Source organism: Candoia aspera, chromosome 1 (genome assembly GCF_035149785.1).
Source record: "Candoia aspera isolate rCanAsp1 chromosome 1, rCanAsp1.hap2, whole genome shotgun sequence".
Lineage (NCBI taxonomy): Eukaryota > Metazoa > Chordata > Lepidosauria > Squamata > Boidae > Candoia > Candoia aspera.
This window is the reverse complement of record NC_086153.1, coordinates 330,040,058-330,067,279: the sequence shown is the minus strand read 5'-3', so window position 1 is coordinate 330,067,279 and position 27,222 is coordinate 330,040,058. Positions and strand designations below refer to the sequence as shown.

The following is a 27,222-nucleotide window of genomic DNA, read 5'->3' as shown; positions in this document are numbered from 1 at the left end:
TATCCTCTTCAATAAAGCCCATCACCCCAACTTCTAAACCATGTTGCTTATCTTTTGAGCCAGCCTTCTATAGGCATTATTTTAAGAGGATTCATGATGATGCATTGTGAGGTGGCCGCAGAATCTGCTTTCCCAAGGTGATGCCTGTAGGACCACCAGTCATTTAGAAGGTGAGTGTCCTAACAGTCAGGAATCACGCTGAGACGAGGAATAGGTCTCTAGTGTTTATTGCTGCTACATAAGACAGAAAATCCTAACAAACTGAAGAAGCGTGGGAAAAACCCAGACAGATAAACCCCAAAAGTTAAGGCGGGTCTGATCTGTGTCTCTTTGAATGGCTGCTTAATTCCTCAGTACTACGCATGCATTTTCCCCCCTGGATGGGGGCCCCCTCCTGCTCACCATCAGTACTCATGACAGTGGGTGGCAGTGCTGTAGCCATTAAAGAAGTGGACAAGAAGGAGCACCAGAAGTACCAAAATCTCCTCCTGCATCACAAGGCAGTCTCCTCCTAACTCACATAGAGGGTCTTCTTGGCCTACCTTAGTTATGTCTGCAGCCCACTCCAGCATTCAAAAGACTGTAATTAAAAGCAAATTTTATAGCTTAAACCTTAACTATCAATTTTCCCTTCATTTACTTCTTTGCTGATGAAGAGTTTGGGAGATCTAACAAACTTGCCTACTTCGTGTCCATGAGTTGACCTAAGAAAGGTATTGCTGTTATATCCACTTTAGCTCAAATTCAGCTACTTAAAAACTATTTGACCAAGAATAGTACCTTGCATTGAAGATTTGAAAGCTCTGTTGGTGAGGGAGAAAATGAATGGGTATATATGGCAATGCTGTAATCCTTGCATTTAAATGGGGAAATGAGACTTTGCATTCATTGCAGAGCTTGGGAGAGAGACAAGTAAAGATCAATAGAAGGTAGGGATCTCCTGTAGGTTAAGGGTTCATGATGTTCCTTCACCAGAGGTTCCTACAGAAGTAGCTCTGCAGGGTTTAGGAAGCCAGGAATGTGTGATTTTTTTAAGGCTGATGGCTGCACTCAACTTTCAAGCCACTTGTGGAGGATTGCATTTCAGAAATTAGGTGGGAAAAAGACAGGACTAGGACCAGATGAAAACAAACTTAAATTAGGTTGAATCAAACTGAAATTTGATTCATTTAATACAATTAATGGGTTACTCCATTTTTATCATATAAAATTTACAATTCAGTGGCAACTTTAAAATGAACTCCACAGGCTGCATCATTGGAGGGAGGGGGACTCGTTGTGCACTCTTGTCAGATGGAGTTTTTCCCAGCCTTGCTGCCCAGAATGCTAGAAAAAGAATCTAATGTTAGATATTGAGTCCAATGAGCTCTGTCAATAGAAGCTATCTCTACCACATGATCCAGGCGGTCTACTGTTGCCAGCTCACCAACTAGCAATAACCATCCAAGATCTCAGGTAAAGAAAACTTTCTGCAGCACTGCTTCAAGGAAATCAACCTGAATATTATCTTCTTGCAAAGGTATGCTGTGCCACTGAGTTACAATGTCTTTCCTCAGAGAGTGGTTGTAGAAGCTCTCTATCTGTCATTTCCTTTTTTCGGTTTGCTGTCAGCAAGACATTTTCTAGAGGTTCAAAAGCAGTCCTGTTCTAGGTTGAAGCACCATCACTACATGGAAAGTGAAAGCCTTCATCTACATTCTTAATCACCACCAGTTTGTCAAAAAGTCTGAAGGAGAGTGGAACTTGTGACATACGCATGCCATTTTGGTCTCCAGCTTCAGTATTGTTCAGGAAGAGGTGGGAACCATCACCAGTACTTTCTTCATGGGAGATACCTACAAAGTCTTCAGATTCTTCCACAGGGCTCAGAAATCTTTTCCCCTTATATTCAGAAAGTAGAATTTCATCAGAGCCCACCTGGTCCTCTTTGGGAGAATGTTCCTCTTCTATTCCCTTGACAAATCTCAACAAGTCCACTGTTCTATCAGCAACTGGCTCCTCTTTGTCAGATGAAGGTTCTACAACCAGAGGTTCCATGGGGCTGTTGGATTCCACTGGTTCCATAAAACCCAACTTTACCTGGATTTGAAAAACATTAAGAATATTCAGTATGATACTAGCCTCAGTGCATGTCTATCTGGGGTTGGATTCAACCTAAGCTATTGTTTGTTAAATTATAGTTTATAGAACCAATGAAAATTGGCAGGGTCTACACATTGGGGTAAGACAAATAATGCTTTACAAACTACATTAGATGTGTTTACACAAATGAATGTGCCAAAAATAAACAAATAATTTAACCTTATGTAGAAACCCAGGTTGCATAGTTCTCTATTAAGTTGATTTAAGATGAGTGGTAGAGAGCCAGTTTGGTGTGGTGGTTAAGGCATCAGGCTAGAAACTGGGAGACCATGAGTTCTAGTTTGACCCTAGGCACAAAGCCAACTGGGTGACCTTGGGCCAGTCATTCTCTCTCAGCCTCAGGAAGGAGGCAATGGTAAACCACTTCTGAAAAAAACTTGCCAAGAAAACTTCAGGGACTTGTCCAGGCAGTCTCAGAGAATCAGACACAATTGAATGGAAAGGCAAAAAAAGAGCAATGGTCAGATCTTAAGATACTGTATTTTTACCAGATTAGATTATTTGTCCATCTTATCCAGTATTGTGTATTCTGATTGGCAATGGCTGTCTAGGAACTCTGATCTATTTTGGCCATCTGATCCTGTGCCCTGGATATGCTAGCAGGGTTTAAATCAAGTCTTTCTAAGTTAATTGGGAGAAGAGCTGCACCAGGCGAGGTGAGAATGAGGAGAGGGCATGATACCAAGTGTGTGAAGAAACCATATAAGATGTGTCATTTTTCTTTTTTCAAGGAAAAAATGTTGCCATCCAGTCTTTGTAGGACAGTTCAGAAAGAGCTACTGCAAAAGTCATCAAACTCTGCAGTTCTCTCACTTTCAAGGGAAATTAAACATCTAAAGTCATGTTAAAAGTATATATGAAGCAACCTTGTCCTAAGGGTCTATATCTAGTCCAGGAGTGGGTACCTGGGTTCCAAACAACTTTTTTGCAGCCACCAGTCCCATCGGACCACACTGCCAAAATTGGTGGCATAGTTGCCAAAAATCAATGATGTCAGTTTCTTTGCTGGCAATTTAATAATAGCCAATCGCCCTGAAACTATGCAGGAGGGCAGGAACAGTGGCAGAAGAAGAAGTGGTGCCTAAGCACATCTGCATACCACAATAAGTGGCTGGTGCCAAGAAATAGCTGGGCATCCTGGAAACTGTCTGTTAATGGCTGAAAACTTTGGGGGGGGTGGTAGATATTTGAAGAGTCTCAAGGAATATCATCAGAGGTCAGTTGAAACAGAAGTCACAGCCTTCCTCTCCAGAATAAATAAAACAAAACAAAAACAAAATCCCACTAAAATAAAGAGGAACAATACGCCTTTAACATCCATGAAAGCTCTGTTTATCGAGGTCATAGGGAAAAAGAATGACATAATGGTATGATTGCATGAGACACTTACCTTATGGTTAACTAAACCATGGATTGCTAAATTGACCCAATTTTCTGGGTTTGCATGACATTCTGAACCATACAGTGCATACATAAGCACCTTAGGCTAAAGTGTGGTTGGCTAGTTTGTGGTTCAGTGTGTTTTGCATACTCAGCCAATTGGAAGAAAAATATATGGTAGAAGGTAGAACACATGAAGATTATTTTTGTGAACTTCAGCCACTTGCTTGGTCTACGTATAAAAGCAGAGTACAAGTCTAGGCCAGAGAGATACTCCTGCAGGACAAAAGATCCCCAAAGCAAGATTCATCTTGCAGACCGAAAGTGCTGTAACATCAACCATTTGATGGTTGTGCTTCTGGTATCTTCAAAGAAGTGTCCCTCTCCCATACTTATCTCTCCTCTCAGCTGCAGGAGCACCTTTTTGTTAGCTTCTCGCTCTCAAACATGGAGGTCTCCAGTGATCCAAGACCACCTGCTACTACTATCTCCTACTGAAAAAACATGTCGTGACCTTCATTCAATAAATAAAGAAGTCAAAATAATATGATTTAGAAGATCTTCACTGGAAGCCTCACCTGGCCTGTTTCTGCTGTGGTGAGGATCTTCACGGCTTCTGTATTAGCAGGGTCTGGCAATGCTGGGCACAGGGCTTTCTTGATTCTGGAACAGATGTCAGAACAATGGTTTAGGAAGCAGAAGTGGGAAAGGGGAGTTGCTTTGTTCTTGGAAGGACAGGAAAGGCTCAGGATATGGATGTGGGAGGAAAGGCTCTTTTGCACACCTACAGTCTTGAAAATGTTTTGCACTTGCAAATCATGTCAAGCCAGGACTGACAGCCAGGACCTATAGATCTACACTATGTAGGAATATAGTAGCCTGATTCACTCATATGCTAAACCATCATGTTCAAACAATTGTTACGTCTTGGCATTATGTGCAAACTAGGTCATTCAACTTCAGTACATCTGATCTCCCTGTAAGATAGGCCAATAGCATTATCCCCGTACTACAGGTGTGGAATGCTATCGGTGCTGCAAGACAGTGCCTTTGCTAGAATTTCTATCAGGGCTGGGATTACAAGTGACAATTCCCCAGCTCATGTTCTCAGCTGCTTTACTGCATCAACTCACTGAAGCCATATAGTGGATGATTAATTAGCTGACGACTTTGGAATCAACTGTCCTGGGAGATAACAGTTGCTTACAGCAGCTGCTTAGGAGTTAATTTTACAGTATTTGTTTCATAACAGCAATTCTTTAGGTAATTTCAGCATAAAATCTGCCTTACACCAGTGAGTTCATGGAGCCAATGTCACCTAACTCAGTTTACAAGTAATATTCCTGGACATCAAGGAAAATAGAGTTGATTGAACCTGGGCTCCCTTCCTTGTAGCACATGAGCTGGAATACTATGCAAAGGGTATTATCAATGTCACAATACATTCTGTTGGATTCTCTCCCTTCATCATCATTATTTGGCCAGTCTATAGACTAAGCTTCCTATGTCTTAAAGCAGACACTTCTCCACTGCCCTTCAAATAGCTATTGCACATGGCTTGATCATAGTTACCTCTTTTTGCCAAGGTGGAAGATGGTGGCAGCAGCGAGGATTCCTCCAAAAATCCCCATAGATAAAAAGCTAAGCGCCAGAGTTAGCTGCCCGGGATCTAGAGAGGAAGAAAAACAATGAGGAGCTATTGCTACTGTTGGCACTCCTGAAGGAGACTTCAGAGGGAAGGGAAGTTATACCTGGAGCTCTGGTTAGAAATCGATAAACGGCTTTGCAGTTGACTTTGCTGTTTGCTGTAGAGGCCCAGATACCAACAAGATAGACAGTGTTGGGCCGTAAGTCTTGGACTGTATACCAAGTTTCTGACACGCTGGCTTTGTAATCTGAACAAGAATGATTACTCTGATTAGAGTCCTTTGGTTGGCATTTTCCACAGCACCAACCAAGTCCTTGGCCCAAGTTCCAGTGGGAACCTTGCCAGGATACTGTCTTTCTCTTCCAAATTGTATGAAGCCAAGACACAGGTCAGAATCCCACACTCACATTTTATGGTACCATATAGCTCCTCTTGACAACATATGACATATTTCTTCAGTACACCTGGGCAATCAGAGAGGGCTCTGGGAGGCTTCCACTGGATGACAGCAGAATTGACTGTTTGATTAGTCACATTAATATGGGTGGGTTCTTCAAGAGAAGCTGCAGACAAGAGAGGACAGTTATCAGATTATTGACTCTTGAGGACAATAAATGCTATTGACATTCAAATGTAACTTACTTCCATCTTCGGGATGGTGGCCAGGTTCTCCCATCACTTCCTTGAGAAGCTAAATTTGGAGCTAAGGGTGAGTTGCAGTCAGTTGCTGACCAGGAACCAGAGATGGGTAGTTTAGATCAGGGTTTCAAAATGTTCTCAGGTTGTAGAAACCATTAGTTAAAAAAAAAAATCACAGAGCCCCTGGTTGATGCTCTGGTGATAGAAAATTGGCTGAGTTCAAGTGAACTTTGTGTGTGTGTTTTTGTGTTTGCCTATCAAGTTCTCTAGACTTCTGCAGAATCCAGTTTGAAAACCACTAGTTTAGGTATCTTTATTTATTCCTGGAATGCTGAAATACTGTTCATTGGCTCTCTCGGAAGCTATTGTTCTTCCTTCTTTCCTGAAAAATCCTCCTTACTGCCTTCCCTTCCCTTCCATGAGATATTACAGCCAATATTATAGTCAATTTATTAAACATTTATTTATAGTTTCTATATTGGGTGCTACACAAGAAAAAATATAGATTTCTATTGCCACAGAGACAGTATGTTCTTTGTTAGATACATACAAAGAAGACAGTGAAATAGTTATTAAGATATTCATGCATTACTCTACTTAGTCATCTTTGATAACCCCTACAACAGGTTACCTGACTTCACTTTCAAGATAATGGGCTTTTCTCATGACCTGCTAACCACAGCTCTGAGATGCTCCATTAACTGTTTTTAGAGGCACATGATGTAGCCTTTGTCTCATCCCCAGGATTCCATGGAAGCAGCCTATTTGCATTTGGTTGTTTCAGTTTTAAAGCAGCATTTTCTGTCTTCCATAAATACAAGACTTAGTGTATGAATGATCTACAATACTTCATTCATTATCTTGGTGATGACATGGTTAGGTCTGACCTCTGCTGAGCTTCTATTGGCTGGTTGAGGCTGCTGCAGGAATGCCTGGTCACTAGACATTGCCCTCCCTTGCCATTTTGGCTTCAGCAGCAGGTGAAATTGGACATACGGGTTTTGCAAAGGCACCTATTGTATAAGGGCCTACCTGCGCTCAATAAAGCACCATTCAGGCATTACATGGGTTCCTTATATATAGTGGCATATTAGTTTAGTCCACTGATTGATTATGGACCATGAAGTCAGTATCAACTCTTAGTGACCACATAGATAGATTTTCTCCATGATGACTGTCCCTAATCTGGTCCTTCAGGTCTTCTAATAGTGCACCAATCACCACTGTAACTGAGTCCATCCACCTTTCTGCTGGTTGTCATCTTCTCTTTCTTTCCACCTTTCTCAGCATTAGCACCTTCTCCAGAGAGCTAGATCTTTGCATAATGTGTCCAAAGTATGATAATTTGAGCCTGGTCATTTGTACCTCAAGTGAGAACTCTGCATTGATTTGTTCTATGATCCATTTGTTTGTTTTCCTGAATATATATGGTATTCTCAAGAGTCTTCTTCAACACCAAATTTCAAAAGTGTCAATACTCTTTCTATCCTGCCTCTTCAGAATCTAACTTTCTAGTCCACTAGACCTGTTATTAAACAGGTGTTCAGTGATCTTTCAAAAGACCAACACAACTGTTAAAAAAGGGGTAGTTGGCAAGTTAAACTGGGAAAAACATGAATTGCTGGTTCTGCCCCAAATTAATGCATTAAAAGTTTCCTGCTGCTTCTGCTTGGGTGGGGGGTCTGTTGGTATAGCTGAGCCTTCCACTGTTTATTACTTGGGGATGGAGGCAGTGCCAGTTAGCTTACTCTAATATCATTTTACATACTCCACGGGATAGTTCTGGATGCTGCCAGCTATGGCCACTTGCTGCTGGCCCTGCCATTCCCTTGCAACCCTTATTGATTTGGAATATTTGGGGGCTGGGGTGGAACTAACAAGAGTCCCCCCTATTAGCTGAAGTGAAGGGAAGACTGGTAAACCTCTCTAGAAGAGCCTAGGTCTTTCCTAAACCTAAACCTACTAGGTGTTTCCTAAATCTCTGTAGAAGACCAGCCTAGAAGAGTGATAAACCTCTCTCCCAAAATAGTCCAGCTGTTGTGTCAGTGGGGTGAAAGATAGGCTGGGATGAAGCTTGATGGAACTTTTCAATGCACCATGAAAATGTCCTCCTGCATTACCCTGCTCTCTTCCCTCCACCCCACTGATCTGTCACCTGTGCTGTTTTCAGACATGGTCTACTGGTCTTCCAGAGGACCAACAGACCCATGTTCAGAAATTGTCCAGGTGACAGGTTACTGTTGCAGAGCATCTCCATACCTATGATCTGTTGCTCCAGCAACTTGAAAGCTGGCTAAAGCCAGCTGGGTGACCTTGGGCCAGTCACTCTCTGTCAGCCCAACTCACCTCACAGGGATGTTGTTGTGGGGAAAATAGGAGGAGGAAGGAGTATTAGGTATGTTCGCCACCATGAGTTACTATATTTATAAAAATAATAAAGGCGGGATAGAAAATGAATGAGTGAATGAATGAACAAATAAATAAATAAAGCAAGCCTCCATCCCAGGCACCTGCCCCTGACTATCCTGCCCCACTTTAAACAGAGCTGTTAGTCCTGTTTTTTTCCCCCCCAACTAGTTAGTGACATCAGGTGGGAGGGAAAACAAAGCCAGGGGAATCTAGTAATAGCTGTCCTTAAATTGTCCCACAGTAAAGCTGTAAGTTGCAATCTTATTATTGAGGCAGCTTAGACTCAGCTGTCAAAGTAACACAAATTATTCTGGCATATTATTCTACCAACTCAAGGACTGCCTCTAATGGGTGACAAAGTGTTACAGGTTTTAAACATCTGGAAGCTGTGGTGATAGTGTCAGCTTAAGAGAAAATATACTACATTAAGTAGTTTATTTAATAATGATGAAGTGGTTTCACTCATGGGTTGGGGATGAGATGAGGACAGTGTTGTGGGGCCAAGGGGAAGACTGGCTTTGGCAGAACATGATTGTGCCATAATAAATTGCAAGTTGAGTGGAGTCTAAGAACTTCAAGGTGCTTGAGGCAGAATTGTTAAGGTTATCTATTAAAAAGTGCAACTATTCTGCCCTTATCTACCTGAGTTTCTTCTGATAAATACAAAGATAGAAGAAATAACGAAGAAGCTCAAGAAGCTTATCATTGAAAGACAACATCAACCAGGCTACAAAATTCTGTGAATGAGGCAGGTAAACATTTTGTTACTCTGTCCAGCTATGAAGTAATCATTTTTGGCTATTGACATGTCTGAGTGACGGGACCAGCAGAGGTGGAAAGTCAGAGTGACATACTCACCATTTCTATGGAAAAGGTACATAAGTCCAGAAGTTTTCCACTTCCCTGTATATGTGTGCACTGCAAAGCGGTAACATCTGTTGGGCTCCATTATCCCTGGAATTTAGGAGCAAAAATCACAGATTTTATGGTCATAACCTTAGGAGAGACCTGCTGGATCAGATCAAAGCTTTCTCTTATACAGCATTGTGTTTCCAACAGTAGTTAGCCGGATGCTTCCAGGAGGTCCTGTCAATAAACTTCCCAGATTGTTTTCCCTTCAGCATCTGGTATCAAACTAGGCTGACTCCATAAATGACCATTTCAATTTGCTCTTGCTAATAGTATCCATTTTCCCATTCCATCAATTTGTCTGATTCCTTTTTTAAGCCAATGACTACCCCTACATCTTCATTCCAGAAGTCTCCACAAATCAAGACTATATTGTCTAAACAAGTGCTTCACCAAAGCTGTCCTGAAGTCCCTTCACAGCTTCTTCAGAGGATCCTGAATTCTAAAGTCCATCCAACTGTGATATAAAGAACCCATAGAGAAGGGAGCAGGTGGACCAAATTACTCCCCTCTTCCTCCTTTAGCCTGCATTGCACTGTTGTGTGTTCCCAGGATCTCCCACTCTCACTTTTTTTTATGATTCCAAGATGGCACCACTGACAAAATATCAAAATTCAGCAATCCGAGAGGAGTTGACAGAAGCACCGTGCGAAAGAGTCTTTTTAAAGTACATCTGAGCTAGGCTTGATGCCCCAGTTTTATTGGTTTAAAATGAATAGCAAAGCTATTCCCTAATCCCCTCCAGTGAAGCACCACTTCTTTCAAACCCCCTCCCCAACCCAGTGTAGCCCCAGCTAGAGATGCACTAGGGCAGATCTGAAAGGTATAAGGTTAAGCAGGGATGTATTAAAGGCACAGCAACAGAGAGCGTCTGTAGGGCCCGCTTTCTCTTGATCTTGCTGCTTCTGCCAAGCCAAGCCATGCCACTTTGAGGGTTTATCTGGTGGAGAGACGGCTGTTCTATTGGAGAAGCCTGGGCTGGGCCTCAGGAATAAATGCCAGCATTACCTGTCACCATATGAGCATCATCAGGATCCATGCAGTCCTTCTTAGGCAAGGCTTCTCCAAGAGGCTGTGCTTCAAAGCAAAAGAGATCAACGTCCTCTTCCACTTTCCATTTCGGAGTAAAATGCCTTCCAGACAGACTGACGTTCAGAAAACTGGGACCTAGGACTACAGAATCATGAACATTAAGGTTAGCCAGGCCAGTGCTGGCTGGGGAGTTCTGGGAGTTGAAGTCCACACATCTTAAAGTTGCCAAGGCTGAGAAACATGGATCTAGACCAGCCCTGGTCAATGAATGAGCCTTGCAAGTGCAGCATCCCTGGCAGATGCGGGACCTGCTTTTTCTGAAACCTCACAAATGAAGGGCCATGGGGCAACAATGTGCCAATGCAATAAAAGTGGATATATATTTTCAACATGCTACTGTTATTGCCATGGTATATGCTCAAACCTGAGCTCTTGCCCATGATTGGTCAGATTCACTTTTTGTCTTCTGACAGTTTCATTCAGGGTCTCTCTCCTGCCATTTTATTTCCTCAAGCTCCTCAATAAACTAGGATTGGTAAACAGAGGGAGGGCATTCAGGAGCAAGTCCATCCAAGTTGCGGTCACCCAACTGGTAACTAAAACCTTGGTTCACCAGGGTCTTGGGAATTTCTCCAAGAGCTCTCTGGAAATTTATTGGATCCATCAGATCGATCTGTCTGTCTGTCTGTCTGTCAAATTTATCACTACCCATCTCCCAAAAAAAGGGACTCTGGGCTGTTTACAATGAAACAGATGCTTACAGCAGACTGTTCAAATAGGTCCATCCTTCCTGTGGAGGTTGGTGCCACTGTTCACTTCAAGGGCAATCAGAGAGCCACCTGGTGGAGAGATGCTCCAGAGAAATTATCTTGGGACTGGCTACGTTGGTCATGTCACCCAACTTATACCATGTCAAATATAAAGGAGAGATCAGTGTTGGAAGGGGATTCCCATACAATATGAGAGTACTAGAAGATGATTGCTTTGTACACCAACCTGCATTTCGTTCTGGTGGGAGCAGAATGGAATAAGGTGGAGAACGTCCCACCTTGTTAAACGCCTCCAGCAAAATGTTATATTCGGCTGCAGAAAGGGCAATTTGGTATGAAGTTTTGCCATGGACAGGAACGCTGAATTTTTCAAAGTTCATTAAGCACTCCTTGCAGGCCAGCATGACAAAAGTCAGAACATAGCTCACCTCCCCTTGCTCCACAGGGGGTCTCTGCAAAAATACAAAAGAGGGGACTAGAAAGCATTTTCCAAGCCACGAGCTAATGCTTCCCTTTCTATCTAAATGTAGAAGCAGAGGCCAAAGATAGTCTAAGAGACATTCTTGTCTGGGGCGATATCTCTTGGGCATTCTATGGTTTCAGACCATTGGGTGGCACAATCCCATCTAGGGTGGGTGATGTGTGCCTGACAGCCTAAAAGATCTGCAGAGACCTTGGCATCAGGCCTTGTGACCCACTTCTCCTTTCCTTTTTTAGCTTCTTGAATCAAGAAAGGTTGTCACATTGTAAAATAAACCCACAGGCTCTGGCTTTATTTACAAGAACATCCTGGGCTCTACATCGGCCCTATAGACATCCTTAGCAAATTAAAATAACGGGTGACTGAAGTCCAGGAGCTCATTTGCAAATGTGTAAATCTGCCCTCCAACAACAACAACAACCTCTCAACACACCGAATGTGCCGATCAGCCCCAAACATACAACTTTCGTATCTGAAGATTGGAGCTCAGACATTTGCACTGCATGTTTTTCTTGTCTTCCCAGTGCTTAAGAAATAATATTTTTAATGTTTTAAATATTTTAAATGCGGGCAACCCAGTGCAGATTGGATTAGCAGTCTTGCTCAGAGGATGTTTCAACGATGGATTCCAAGCAGGTGCCCCTCATTTGGATCACAAATCCAAAGGCTGAATGGAGCATCCCATTACCTCCCATTGCAGAGTCATATTCCTCTGGCCCTCCTCTCCTAGGGGTCCCACAGTATAATCTACTGTGGGACTTATGAGGATTTCTGGAAGAAGCAAAATGCATCTATTAGACTCTGGAAACTTTCCTAATCTCTCCCCAAGCCACTTTATTTGAGCCTTGCGTCTTCTTCCTTCCACAGCCTCAGAAGGGGAAACAGCACTCAGAGACACACAAACATAAATCTCACCAGCAGGAACAAAGAGGATTTCGCTCCAGCTGCTCCAGTAACTGCTCCAGTGAGCAGTTCGATACCGAACCTGCACTTCATAAGGAATATTTTTTTCCAGGTGACAGGTAGCTAGACAAAGGCAAGGATATCTGGATCAGTCTTCGATCGTCTCCAGAGACCAAGATCGTAGCTCCTTGCCAGCTGTTGTGCCGGGTTATCTACAGAACCACTTCGTTTTGTTGTGTCCTGCGTCCTCCATTGTAAACTACCCAGAATTTAGCCAATCAAGCATGAAGGTGGCAGCCAACCCAATCTATCACATGCATTTGATTCAGAGATGTCATTCAGTTTAGCTGTTGTATTCCAGGATTCACACACACCTTGGCAACATCTTCTTTCTCCGTGTCTCTATAATGTTGACTTCAGTTCATCCCCAGCCCTTGGATGAGGCAAGTTTAAGTCATCAGTGGATGATTTAAGTGGACAGCATCCAGCAGTGGCCTCAACATGTATAGGCCTTTGTCGCTTTGGAATGAAGTCAGGTGACTGGGAGTGATTGGGAAGAAAGATAATAGCGGCAGGACAGGGACCAGCAATGGGTTCTGCACATTTAAGTAGCACTTCCCTGGAAGGGGCAGATTTGTGACTTGGAAGTTCTGGACTCATGGCTACTGTTTGGTAAGTAAGTGCAGCCTGCAGCTAGGGAAGACTTGGCACATTTTCAGCTGTTGTGCCAGTTGTGGTGCTTCCTGGAGCAGAAGTAACTCATAGTTCATTTCCTCTAGGACAGACTACTGAATTGTGTCTACATGGGACTGCCTTTGAAGACTACCAAGAAACTGTATCTGGTACAAAATGCAGTGGCCCACTTGCTATTTGGTGATTTCCTGGACGAGATGATCATTTAGGTCCTACTAGTCTAACATCCTGTCTGCCACAATGGCCAACTAGGTCCTCCAGAAAGCCTTCAAGTAAAGCATGAGCTTAATTTTTGCAATAAGCCATTAGAGCTGGTATCTGCCATCCCATTCTTTCATGGCAAATTCCACTCATTTTAAAACAGTAAAAGTTCAGAAACAACCCGAACATCTTTGGTAGTCAGAGGTACTGTCAAAAGAACATGATTCTTAAAAATTAAACGTCGGAATTAGAAACGGAATCAACTTACCTATTAATATCCCCCTGGCGCCATCGTCCTTTCCAGAGCTACAGTTTTCCTGAAAGCAACCCAGGTAACATTCAGAATGAGGAGAAGGCCTGGTGACTGCCCCACCAAGGCAAGAAATGTGTTCTTCTCAGATACACAGAATGGAAAACATGAGTTGTTTTTAAGGCTAATAAATAGACCTACTTGTGTTTCCCATGCCAGGCTTTCCTTGTTCGTACTCATCATCTAACTTGTGCGTGAGCAGGGCGAGAAATTTATTTATTTATTTATTTATTTATTTATTTATTTATTTATTTATTTATTTATTTATTTATTTGCAGGACTTACATGGCCACCTATCTCATATAATGACTCTAGGCAGCTCACAACAATCCATAAAAACATGGCTAAAAACCAAAGTATCCTTCCTCTCCCCATGGGAGATGTTGCAGCCCTAAACATGACTGTTAGTTCAATGGAAGCCAAAGGGACTTGCCTTTAAATTGGGGTGGGCGTTTTGTTTCTTCTGAGGTCTGCATTCCCTCAATAATTTGTTGGGCATTGCACGGTGGGTGGAGCTAAAACAAGGAGTGGGCGAGGCCAGAGCAGGAGCGGGTGGGGGCACCCAGAGCTGGCTCTAAGCTAAGGCTGAGTAGGCACCAGCCTAGGGGCACCAAATTTTACGGGATGCCAAAATCGAAAAGACTTCTGAAGAACACAATAAAAAAGTGAAAACGGCACACTCTGTGAGCCAGTGTGCCTGCTTGAGGGCTAAATGTAATTTTGCAAAATTGTTGCCAGATGACAGCAATGGGTACTGATGTAATTAAAATTACTTACTGTGTAGATAGGGTGAAAATGCCTGTAAAAAGAAAAAAAAATGTCCGGGGCTGAAAATTGTAAGTTTAAAGCTCAAAAAGAAGCAAGAGGGCGCCTTCTTGAGATTCCTAACAGAATTGGAAGATGAGCCAAAGCATGGGGGGCACCAGAATATGACTTTGCCTAGGGCACCAAAATGTCTAGAGCCAGCCCTGGGGGCATCTTTCCTTCTAGAGCAGTGCTTCTCAACCTCGGCAAGTTGAAGATGTGTGGACTTCAGCTCCCAGAATTCCCCCAGCCAGTATGCTGCTGGGGGAATTCTGGGAGTTGAAGTCCACACATCTTCAACTTGCTCAGGTTGAGAAGCACTGCTCTAGAGGCATCCAGTGGAAACTAAATAACAAAATATGCATTGTGATATGATGATGTAAGCTCCGCCCTTTACGTACTGGAAAGCAACATCATGATGCAAGTACGATTGGAGCTGAGTTTATATTGCGACATCGCTGAGCATAGTTTGTCATTTGCCTTTCCCCCCACCCCCAGATAACCCTCTCTAATGTCCTTTCTATCGAACTACAACAAGGTATCATCTGAATCCTGTGCAAAAAAGGAGGAGTGCAAAGAGATATCCTAGTGGGAAGCATGAAAAAGAACACCAGGTGGCACAAGGAAGTGGATAATGCTGTGAGAAAACACACACACATACACACGATGGCTGCAAAAATTTGGAATGAAAGAAAGTTGTTGTATAATGAGTGTATAAAGAAAAAGAGAGTCGCAAAAAATGTAGTCAAAAACAGCAAGGGGTGTTAAGATTAAAGGGGGCAGAGAACAATACAGGACAGGACAATGGAAATCCCCCTCTTGCTTCCTGAAGTGTTTTCCCAGATAGGAACTTTTCCCAACCTTACTGGACTTGCCTATTTTTGGGCCTAGAATGTCTGCATACGCAGCTTGTGGTATCAGAAAACTGGATCTTGATTGCAGTACAGGGTAAATTAAGTTTTGTATTATTGTAATTTTTTAAAACTTTGTTTGCCGCCCAGAGCCACTTCGTGCAATGGGTGGCCGTACAAATGGGATGAGTAAATTAATTGATTAATAAATAGCACGCATACATATGGGTGACAATGTCTGCAGATGCTAGGAACAGCACGATCTGCGATCGTGCTGCATCCAGAAGGCACTAAACGTAGCTTCATTGCAAACTGCACTGAGACCATCATTCTTTAAACATTCCTATCCTTATTCACCGAGTATTTTCCTCTCCATAATCTCCTGATCCCGTTATATTTGGAGGAATTATCTCATCTCAGCGGAAGTCCCAGAGCGGGGTGACGTTCGAGGGATTTAATTTGCGACAGCTGGAGGGCAGCTGGCCGTGGGGCGATGTTTCATGCAGGCACTTTCCTGCTCCTAAGCCTTTACATGGGGGTAACATTTCACACAGCTGTTTGAGGGCAACAAGGAGAGGGTACACTGGAGAGGGGTGTGTGTATGGAAATGCTGCAAACTTCTATGGGAAAAAAAACCCTATGATCTGCTGCAGAACTTCATTCTCCGACAATCTTTTCTGCTGAGAGTTTTAAAACACGAATAGATAGCAACCTCAACAGACATATATGTAAGCTGCATAACTGCCTAGATGATTAAATTAAACATATATTCTTCCTTTGCCTCCTTTTTTTCTCATTTCCTCTGTTGTGAGTTTTAAACAATAGTCCCTTTGAGGCAGAGAGAAGCAGTGATTCATGTGATCATTGCTTCAATAAATGCAATCCCCTGATCTCAACAAAGCCCTAGTGATCCTTGTTTAACTGCTGTGCACTTTTATTCATTCTTCTCAATGGTTAAACCAACCGACTTTACCTTCCCCAATCTGAAGCTTCTAGAGATGTAGGACTTCACCATCCATAATCTCCCAAACCCTTCAAGTGGAAGAATCTACCAATGCATCCCAAGGGCACCAGGTTGAGAGGAGGTGGTTTAAACCAAAGATGGACAGTGAATTCTAGGATTGTTACCCAGCAAATCTACCTGCCTTGGTAGAGAACCCTAAGGCTTGGAGGAAGCCACCAAACTTTGCCATTGCTTCCAGTGTTTACAGCAACTCACCAGGGTCCACTTTACATCCTTGAACTGTCTCATCCTGAATTCTTTTATACTGAATGAAGAGTGACAAGTGTTGGATCTAGGCCACGTTAAGGTCAGGATACCTTTCGATCTAGAAACGTTGATGGACTTGGCCGATGGCGGATTAAATTTTACTGGAATGAAAAGACAACAGCTGAGACTGCTAAGTCAGAAACAGATGTGTAAGACTACTACAAATGCAAGATGATATGCCCCTTCACTCATTTCTGTACATTAGTTTTCTCCCCCCCACCCCCAATCTCTTATGGTCCCTTTAAGTTTAGCTGCCCTTTTCACCTTCTTTTTCACTGAGAGCTTAGGAATACCACTTATGAATATCATCCTGAGAAAATCAGCCAGCTTCTGATCCCACTGATGTGCTAAGATTGCACTGGTGCCCTGTCTGAGCTTGGCATTCAAAAATGTTGTGCATGTTGGTAGACTGGAATTCATACTACCCATGATCTTCTCTACCTGTGATAAAAAACAAGACATGCTGTGGTCTAACCATCTTTTGCTATTGCTTCTTGCCCATTCCTTCACTGTTCGTGCTGCCTTCCTGCAACAAATGTCACTCTTGCTGGATGGCTTTTGCCTCTGGATTTCCCATCTTCCCCATCATCGATGAAGCCATTAGTGGACAGCTAGGACCACTGCATGGAGCAGAGCTTAACACAGCAGAGAAGCCACGCACAGAAAAAGAATATTATCTAAAATAGCTTTAATGAGCATGTTAGACAAATATAGATCTTACACACTTAGCTCACCCAAGCATAAAGAATTACACACTTAGACAAAGTAGGTTCAAAAGTAAGTAAAAAGAGTCTTACTGATTTTATCTGGTTCAGTTACATCCATCTTCGGTAGAAAAATGATGCTCCTTGTTTCTTCTGTTCTTTCCCTAAACTTAATGAACTCTCAGCCCTCATTGCTGCCAAGAGCTGCATGCAGATAAGGGGGAGAAATCCTTATTCAAGGTCCAAACATGTGGCCAAGATGGAGGGAGAGCAGCAAAAGCATGCTGCCTCCTCAGACGGTGGAAGGAGGAAGAAAGAAGTGAGAGAAGAATGTGGGAGCAGCAACAAACAGCTTCCTCGCACACAGAGAGTTTGCATCCTAGAGCAAACCATCCATATGGTAATGTTGCATGCTGATTTCCTCAGAACTCCAACAATTGAAACCCCAAACTCTTTCTAACCCAGAATGTTAGGAAGGATGGGCAATATCTATTGACTTGAGGATCAAATTATCTCCCAAGATACTTCCCAGGAGCCAGATTAGGTACCCCTTTTCTGAAGCTTCACCCTTCAGATCCAGGTCATTCGATAGGTAACCTGGCTTAGGATGTCATGCAAACATTGCCAGTTTGTAGAAGGCATTCAGTATTAAATCCTACAATTGCTTGAAGAATAACTTAGTTTCAGCTATTATTGCATATCTGCTGTTACCTTTATATTTAACAGCAATTCCTGTTTGTACACTCTGAGAAAAGCTAAGGGCCACCAGATGTAGGGAAAGGTAGAAGGAAAGAGAAGGACAACCTGCGGCAAGATGAACAGACTCAGTTACAGCGGCGATGAGTGCACCATTGGGAAACTTGAAAGACCAAGTTAGGGATAGATCGTCATGGAGAAGATCTATCTATGTGGTCGCTAGGAGTCGAAAACAACTTGATGGCACTCAATCCATCCATCCATCCATCCATCCATCCATCCATCCATCCATGAATCCATCGATCGATATAGGGTGCAATAATCTGCAGACCACTAGATGGTAGCAAAGGGTTACAGATTTCTGTATCTTTTTGCTGCCATCTAATGGGCAGGACTCAAAAGAAGGCAGTTTCAAGTTTTTGGAGAAAAAAAACGTAATTCTGTAGCTGTAGAGATCCAGTGTGCTATAGTGGTTATGGTGTGGGACTGGCGCCAGGAAATCAATGTCCAAGTCCACCCTCAACCACAGAACTCACCGGATGCCTCTGGGCCAGCCACTCTCTCTTAGCCCCACCTACCTCATAGGATGGCTGCTGGGAAGGAAAATGAGAAACACTATGTACCCTGCTCTGAGCTCCTGAATGAAAGGTAGGATATAAATCTAGTCAGCAAATAAAAATAAATCATTAGGTGTCCCCTAATGATCCTGGCAAAATGATCAAAGATGATAGTCCAAACCTTCTCCCTAAAAATATTTATCTCACCTTCCTTCATCTTCCCATCTTTTCTCATCTGTTTTTACAGTAGATACAGGCACTGTGAGAGGCAAAAACATGATGTCTGCCCTAACTTGATGAGGAGTAAAAGTGGGGAGGCTTTGTCAATGAATGTATGTGCCTTTGATTATAAAAGGGCACAATGGCCCAATTTTCTCATTAAAAATAAGGGAGAGAACAGATGGCCAAGAGTGGCAAGTGGGTAAAGAGGGGAAAATAGCTAGCTCAGGCCTTCTTGGCAAAAAAATCTCATCTTCCTAACCAATTTAAAATCACAGGTTTGCTTCTGGGAGAAACTACAGCACTTAGAATAGATGGGCTGGCTCTTGATTTCTACCATTGAAGCCTGAGGTCCCAACCCTAGTGTCCCTACATTACTTTTAATTCCTCACATCTTTCCTCCCTCACCTGATTTTTTTTATTTTTCAGTTTGGTTCAGGTTCTTTCAGTTAACAAATAATTATGCAGGAAATTGGCAGGCTCCAAAACAAAGAAGCAGAATCCTACCATTTTCAACTCCTAGACTTTCCTAGAAAAGGAAAGGAGGGGAAAGGGAACCTCAATGCTTTCTTTGGAATTGTGCTACCCCCGGCCCAGAAAAAAGGCCATGGTAAGCTGAAAGGTAAATAGGGAGCCATGTCAATGGTTTGTCTTCTGGTAAGCTGGAGTTGTGTGGTTTGCAACTGTTTTAGGAGTGCACAAGCCCTTTGCCACAGCAGTTCTTTTCTCAACATGCCCACAACCACCCCTCAAAACTCCAGGTGGAATTTCCAAAATTCCAAATTCCAAACTTGCCCCAATAGGTCGAGGTCTCTTGACGTAGCAACATGTACCCAGGCATTGCCTTCATCTGCCCTTTCTGTTTGTCCCAAATGTGGCCAAAAGCAGAATCAAGAGCATTAGGAGAGTAGGAGATACTTTGTGCTGTAGGAGGTGCACGTTTTGGCATCTTTTAACTTACTGGCTTCCTTGATCAGCAGCGTAAGATTCTCTGAGACCCAAGGAAGGCCATTCCTAGGCATGCTTTCTACCCAGATAGTAACATTGCTTAGAACATAGACGTCCTCCTCCGTGTCAAAAGTAAAGTGGGTGGCCTTTCCAGCCTCAAATTTATTTTTCTTCTCTTCAATTTGATCCCCATACCTGAGAAAGGGGAAGAGGAATTCTGATTAGCCACTAAAGCAAGAAAAAGAGTGCTTTGAGAGCAACCTGAGAAAAGTAGCAATCTGGCAATGAAATCTCTTATATTGTGGCAGAAAAAGTTTCCCAGTCAGAATTTCTTTCTGCATCATGCTTGCTTGTTTACCTATTGGCCAAAATGTATATGCAGCCTCCTCTTCCAGTCCTAGGCAGTTTACAACAAATGAGAGAAAATATGAATAAAAACACAAAATCCATTCATAGAATCCACAAATAATAAACAAGACTATTAAAAGCTACAAATAAACCCATGGCTGCCATCCAGTGAGTTTGAATGTTCTCCTAAAGAGGACTGTTTTTGTCATCTTCTGAAACATCAGAGCAGGGAAGGGGCTGCTACTGAAAAACTCTACCTTCAGGTCTCAGCAATTCAATTTCTTTCAGGGTGGGTATCCAGAGGATCATATTGCTGTGATGAGCTCTTGGAAAAGGCTAGTTATAAAGATATGGGAGTTTTAAGATTCTGTATGAAATCACTGGTGACCATCAATATGGCCTCCAGTTTAGTCCTGGTTATTTAATGCAACTGAGGCCTCTGTACTATTTCAGCCTGTGCAAGCCAGCTGCTCCTTTTGATGAAAGTTGAAGTTCTGGCTGTAGTTAACCAGCATTAATCAGATGCAGGTTGATGACTGCAATGCACCCTACATACCGTTGCCTTAAAAGTATTTGTGACTCTTTAGCATCAAAAGGCAAAAGGTGATGAGAGAAGAGAGGTATAAAATATGGATAGAGAAATATATCCCCTCACCCCCCAAGAATCCTAGATCAGCAGGTAAAACCTGGAATGAGGACTAATAAAAGCAATTTTCTTACATAACAGATAATTAAACTAGGGAATTTACTGCCATTATCTGTAGCAATGGCCACTAGGTTAGGAAGTTTTCAGGGGAAATGGGGTGTCTGATAACATGCTAAGCCATTAAGCAATTTGTTTGATTTTGATTTAGTGTATAGCGTGGACCTAGCTATTGTGGTTTATGAAGCAGAGCTTGTGACCTACAGTGTTTTGTGAACTCATCCACTGTGGTTTGTTCTGTTAGCTATAGGTGTTCAAATGATAACTTAACATTGATGGCTGAACCAGGAAAAACCCGTGGAAGAGGAGATATGGGGACGGGGTGGGTGGGGGGAACTACCCCCCAGGAGAATTAAAATTGAAGCCCCCATGCTTCCTCAACAAAATTCAGAGGAAGAAATTGCAAAACATAGCAGAGGTATCGACATGCTTGGGCCAGCATTCACCTAAGGTTGAGGGTGTAGTTGACATCTTCCTGACATGCAGCCTCCCAGGTGCAGTTCAAAGGACAATGGGGTAATGCTTCACAGCAGGACTTGTAACAAAGCAAATGTTGGGGAGCACAATTGCCAGAGTCTGCAACACAGGACAGAGAATGACATTCCTGGAAACCTTGAAATTAGGAAGCAAAGTAAAGTGTTATTTATTTAGGGCCACACCTATCCTGCTTTTCCAATAGAATACAACTCACATTGGCCAATTGTCAAACAAAATCCATGAAAATACAAACTAAAAGTACATTAAGATGCATCATAGAAATCATCTATACACATACAAAAGTCCTAAAGAGAGCTAAAGATAAAGATAATATCTACGGCAAGCAGAAATTGTAACATCAGATTATAATCTTTCACTAAATTAATGGAAAGTCTACTGAACTGTTACAAAGTTTGAGTTTCAAGACCTTCGGATGATGAATCATCAGACAAGATGATTAAAGGTCCCCAAAAACAGAGGGAGTTTACTGCAGCTATGCACATGGGGTCTTAGGAAAGGTAGAAAAGGTGTTTGACTCACTAAGGGTTCTTTTGAACTCTACCAGCCAGAAGCAAATGCAGGTTTAGAAGAAATATGGTTTCTAAATAATTGGAAGGAGTGGTGGCAAGCTTGACTCCTGTTGACTACGTGGACGCACTCATGAAGTTCTCTTGGCAACTCTACCAAAGTGGTTTGACAGGATGTTTTTCCAACTTTTCAGTCAAGCCTACAATCTGAGGATTTCTTATGGCCTCCAGCCAAATACTAACCAAGTCCAACCTTAGCTTTTCAAGATCAGCCAAGATTAGCTGATGGACAAGTAGGAAAAACATTGCCCAACTCAAACAGCTACTTGACAAGTTTAGAGCTGCCAAGAGCTGCTTGACTGTGAAAATCCGGGTGACCACTAGTTGGTAGCCATGAGTTGCAGAAAATTCTCTTTGCTGCCATCTAGTGGTGACCCAATTCTTTGCAGCAGTTCTCCAAAGTTTCCTATCTAAAACCGCCTTCTCCCACCTCAGATTTTAAACTGGTCACTTTCTAGCACTAATGAGGAAACTAGAAATTTAAGGAAAAGGACATGAAAGCATTTGGATGGCTTCAACCCTGTTGGCTCTGAAAACCTGGCTCTTCTTTGAGGCCAGATTGTTAGCAATGCTGGATCTGCATGTTTTTCTCCATATTGGTTGAGGAGCTTATTTTTTTTGACTTGGAATCTTTCATAGTTCTTTTACTTCTTTTACTTTTTTTCTGCCATTTTTACAGCTATGTTTTTGGGTGTATGCCTTGTTGCTGCTCATATTTATTTGATTAAGATGGGTGGCCACATAAATATGCAGAAAAACAACAAAGAAACAAGATGGTAAGACTTAAATCGAGGAGTTTTGCATTCTCCTTATTTCCCCTCTCCCCCTTCATCTTTTTAAGGAAACTCCCTTGCAGATGAGAGAGTTATTCTAAGTTTATTTTAAGAATTCAGTTATTTATATTTAATTCAGTTCTCCTCTATTTCTATTTCACAGCAGATTGCAGATTAAGAGAAGGAAAGATATCTGAAGGCATGGAAGGAAGCTATGGTTTTCGTGTCAGCATAGGGAGATAGTTTGGTCTAGTGGGTAAGGCAACAGGCTAGAAACCAGGAGCCTGAGAGTTCTAGTCCTGCCTTAGGCATGAAAGCCGGCTGGGTGACCTTGGGCCAGTCCCTCTCTCTCAGCCCAACCCACCTCACAGGGTTGTTGTTGTGGGGAAAATAGGAGGAGGAAGGAGTATTAGGTATGTTCGTTGCCTTGAGTTATTTATAAAAAATGATAAAGGCGGAATAGAAAATAAATAGTAGTTTTTGATTTTAAAGCATGGCTGGCTTTATCACTTCCTGGCCTTCCCTCAACCAAGATAAACTTACCCCTTGAGAGCCCTGGTGCAGCCAACCACATCATCACCACCACCACCACATCTAGTTGTACGATCTTCAGGCTTCTTGAAGCTTGAGTGAGGGCTGCCTTTCTCCTGCTACGCATGCTGGTTATCGCATGGTCTATCATCCCTTGCAGACAGTCTGCCCCTTTCTCCTGACAGCAGGCAGCTATACTTGATCTGACAAAGAAGTTCTCTGCACTACGGAGGGGCTCCCTGACTGCTCAAACTCGATGGCCTCTCTACTCGGAGCACTTTCAAGAAAAGTGTGCACGTTATTCTTTTTTTCTCTTTCACTTTCTTTCCACCTGCTTACCACAGGACATATTGACTCAGCAGGACACACACACATGTGCATACCTTTTATGTAGGATGGCAAGTTTGTGCGTACGAGCTGATTTGCAGGAGTGGATCTGCTTCCTCTTTCTCACGGGAACAAGCCTACATGTGTGAGATCCAGGGCAACCCTCATTCTCTCCGGGTTGACTCTTAGAAGTTTTATCATTTGTAATGATTATTGTTTTACAGATATTTATTGGTTTTCTTTTTAACTGAGTGTTGTACGCTGCCCAGAGTCACTCTCTGTGAGATGGGTGGCTTTATAAATATGATGTAATAAATAATAATTAATAACACCTCTGGAGAGCCAGTTTGGTGCAGTGGATAAGGCATCAGGCTAGAAACCAGGAGACTGGGAGTTCTAGACCTGCCTTGGGCACAAGGCAAGCTGGGCAACCTTGGGCCAGTCACTCTCTCTCAGCCCCAAGAAGGAGGCAATGGCAGACCACTTCTGAAAAACCTTGCCAAGAAAACTGCAGGGACTTGTCCAGGCAGTCTCTGAGAATTGAACATGATTGAACGGATTAAAAAAAAAAACCTCTGAGCTGCAAGGTTTTGCATAGTAAACATATAATTCATAAACCTCAACTTAGCCTGCATATCTATGGTCCATGGATATTTTCAAAACTAAGGATTTTTATGGCATCTTAAAAGCTAACAAATTTAATATTGCAAGAGATTAGCAAACCACTCCTCTGGAGTCAGATTTGCGTGCAGGCTTTGAATTACAACCCGTTTTAGCAGATGCATTGTCATGTTCACTGTTCCAATGTTCCTGGTAGATCGTAACGTTTCGCATGTCATTTCCCTGATACGTGTTTGATCTCGGGAGGGAGGAGGATTCCTCTTTGGGGAGTTGTTATCTGTTGGCTGCTGGGTTGGAATGTGCTTGGGTTATCTCATGTGTTCAAGGTTGCTTTCCCAGGATGTGTGAACAACGGCTAACAGCACCTGGGAGGGGGTGGTTGCTATGGCCGGGTGAGGGGAGGGGTTACGTTTGAGCCGAGGGTTTTTAGTTTGTATTTGGTGCGCTTTTGCTCATTCTCAGCTTTCTCTGTATTTGCATACTATTCTTTTAATAAATCAGATATCATTAAGTCCCTGCTTGTGAGTCTGAGTATATCAGGACAGGCAATCATTACATGCCTGCAATGATGTTAACAACAACCATTTTGTGAAAGGACAAGATTAATAATCTAATTGTCATGATTTAAACATGTTGTACGTATTCAACTGTACTCATATTTTATAACCTTCTCTTCCCCAACCCTGCTTTTATATCAGGATATTCTTGAACTGTCTGGTGGATAAAACAGAGTGTACTCTGTGAAGAATTGGGACATAATAAATTACGTGTTCTCTATATCATCTTTTATGGAAGCAGAAGGAAGATTCCTGTAATAATCAATGTCTTCCTCTGATAAAAAACAAGATACATCTTCTCATTCTATACTAGCATTTTCAAGAACGGGGGGGAGCCCCGCCTTGTGCTGGGGAGAAAGCCACATCCTTGAATAAGTTAGTTTCTGAAGAAAAAGAACTAGCTTTACTGGGTCAGAATTGTGGTGGGTAGCTTAAGTTTGGTGAGTCAGTTTTTACCCACACTTTCCTGTCCCAATTAAAGCTCAGGGAACAAACAGTTTTATTCATTTGTATTCTTTTTGGGGAGGGTATACTGGCCAACTGGAACAGGAGAAGACTAGGCCAGCAAATGGCACATCTTAGTCCAGCACAATGTTTCACAATTTTGGCAACTTTAAGATATGTGGACTTCAACTCCCAGAATTCCCTCCACATAACTTAAAGTTGGTAAGGTTCAGAAACATTGGTCTATCATTTTGTTTCCTGGATTGGCCAACCAGTTACCTCTGGGATGCTTGAGGGCAAGAGATGGAGACATGTCCCCCTCTCTCACTGTTGCCCCTTGCCAATGGTTTTGGGAGGCTTGCTGCCCCCAACCCAGAAGCAGCATTCACACCTCAAAACAAATAGCCCTTGATAGGGCAGTCCTTCATGAATTTACCCAATCGTCTTTTAAAATCATCTAGGTTAGCAGCCATCTGTCACTGCCTCTTGTAATGAATACTGGAGTTTAGTTCTGGACTGTGAAAAGGAGTTCTTTCCGTTGTCTGTTTTCGGTCTCCTTCCAATCAACTTCATTCATCCTTCAACAGGATGATCCCTATTCCTAGTGTTCTGAGAGAAGAAAAATCTCTCCCAGTCCATTTCCTCCATGCCATGCATGATTATATAGACCCTTCAGCTAATATTTTTTCAATGAAATAGTCCCAAATGTTTTAGAAGGCATTTGCTCCCCCTGATAATGTCAACTGCCCTCTTTTGCCCATTCCCAGCTCTATTATATCCTTTTTTCAAATGGAAAAACTATAACTGTATACAGTATTCCAGATGTAGACATCCCATAAGTTTGTATGTTTATTATTGTTCCCAAGTGTAGTGGTTAAGGCATCAGGCTGGAAACCAGGAGACCATGAGTTCTAGTCCTGTCTTAGTCATGAAGCCAGTTGGGTGACCATGGGCCAGTCGCTCTCTCTCAGCCCTAGGAAGGAGGCAATGGCAAACCACTTCCGAAATCTTGCCAAGAAAACTGCAGGGACTTGTCCAGGCAGTCGCCGGGAGCTGACACTGACTGGAAGGCACACACGTGCACACACAAACAGACATACCCCTAATTATCCCGAGCATGGAATATGCCTTTTTTGCAGCTGCTGCACATTGTGTCGACAACTTCATCAGGTTATTCACTATGACCCCCAAGATCTTTTCCCTGAATAGTTGCAGACAGTTCAAACCCTGTTAGTATATATGAAGTTAGAGGTTTTAGAGTATATCTCATTCCCAGAGGTCTGATAAGAGGCACGGATGACCAGGCTCAAATTATCCTACTTCGGATACATTATGCGAAGACCTTGCTCTCTGGAATAGGCTCTAATGCTGGGGAAGGTGGAAGTAAAGAGAAGAAGAGGACAACCAGCAGCAAGGTGGATGGACTCAGTTACACTGGCGATGGGGGAACCATTGGAAGACTTGAAGGGCCATGTTAGGGATAGATCACCACGGAGAAAATCTATCTATGTGGTCACTAAGAGTTGTCATCATTTGATGGCACATAATCAAATATTACTCTATGCTTACCAAAGTGTAAGTGTGAATTGAATTGAATTACTAGATTAAATTACATTTGCCAGTCATCCAGTTTAAACACAGTTGTGGGCTATTACAGTCATACATAAACTCTGAGAATGGCAAGAATCAATCTGGCACAGCATTGGAAAAGAGAAACCTTTCTGGCGATACAAGATTGGAAGGCCGAAACTGGCGAATATGGGGCAATGGAAGTATTTGTAACAGAAGTCTAACCAAATTCAAGCAGGAATGGCTCCCTTATATCTAATATATCACCCAGCAAGGCAAGTTAAGACACATAGAATATGGTTTTTAAAGAAAAAGGGAAACTGTTTAAAAATAATTAAAACAATCTAAATAGAAATGAGTAATAATCATAGAAGTTTAAAGCTGAGTATAAAAATACTTAAGTAGCACTTAGTGGTCAAGGAAAAAAAAAGAAAGAAGAAGAAAGAATAAAATGGGAGCTTTTTTTCCCTTTCTCTTTTTCCTTTTTTAATAATTTATTTTAATATTATATTAAACTTCATTTTTTAAATTCTCACTTCAGCCCACCTCAGTGTAAAGCTTATGCAACATCAGTAGTAATATTAATTTTTTTAAAAGATCAATAATAGCATAGATGAGTTAACGATGACACTGCTATGTATGTATGTAATTATATGTATATATTCTATTCCTCTCCCCTTTTTTGTTTGTTTTGTTTTCCCTGTTGCTTTTCACTTATG

The 27,222-nt window shown here is 42.3% G+C and overlaps 1 protein-coding gene across 1 annotated transcript; it reads right to left on the bottom strand.

Annotated features, from left to right (window-relative positions):
- Nucleotides 1–1,154: 1,154 nt before the first annotated feature.
- On the bottom strand, nucleotides 1,155–23,249 carry IL12RB1 (interleukin 12 receptor subunit beta 1). Its single transcript, XM_063289131.1, has 16 exons — nucleotides 22,998–23,249; nucleotides 21,064–21,193; nucleotides 19,580–19,761; nucleotides 16,392–16,543; nucleotides 13,476–13,524; nucleotides 12,326–12,436; nucleotides 12,099–12,181; nucleotides 11,156–11,381; nucleotides 10,136–10,300; nucleotides 9,077–9,172; nucleotides 5,578–5,733; nucleotides 5,274–5,417; nucleotides 5,095–5,191; nucleotides 4,489–4,499; nucleotides 4,101–4,330; nucleotides 1,155–2,133 (listed from the first exon to the last, which is right to left on the bottom strand). Exons 1-16 carry the CDS (start codon nucleotides 23,134–23,136, stop codon nucleotides 1,648–1,650), a joined length of 2,457 nt encoding a protein of 818 aa, XP_063145201.1. The 5' UTR covers nucleotides 23,137–23,249; the 3' UTR covers nucleotides 1,155–1,647.
- Nucleotides 23,250–27,222: the final 3,973 nt, after the last annotated feature.

Bases quoted from the DNA above. Each gene is read 5' to 3' on its own strand.
- IL12RB1 (XM_063289131.1), bottom strand. From the start codon at position 23,136: ATGATAGACCATGCGATAACCAGCATGCGTAGCAGGAGAAAGGCAGCC. The intron at 13,525-16,391 runs GTGAGTTGCTGT...GGTTGCTTTCAG, and splicing joins AGGATGTAAAGTGGACCCTG to GAAAACTGTAGCTCTGGAAA. The intron at 2,134-4,100 runs GTGAGGCTTCCA...AACCCCAGATAG, and splicing joins CCACAGCAGAAACAGGCCAG to ACATGCACTGAGGCTAGTAT.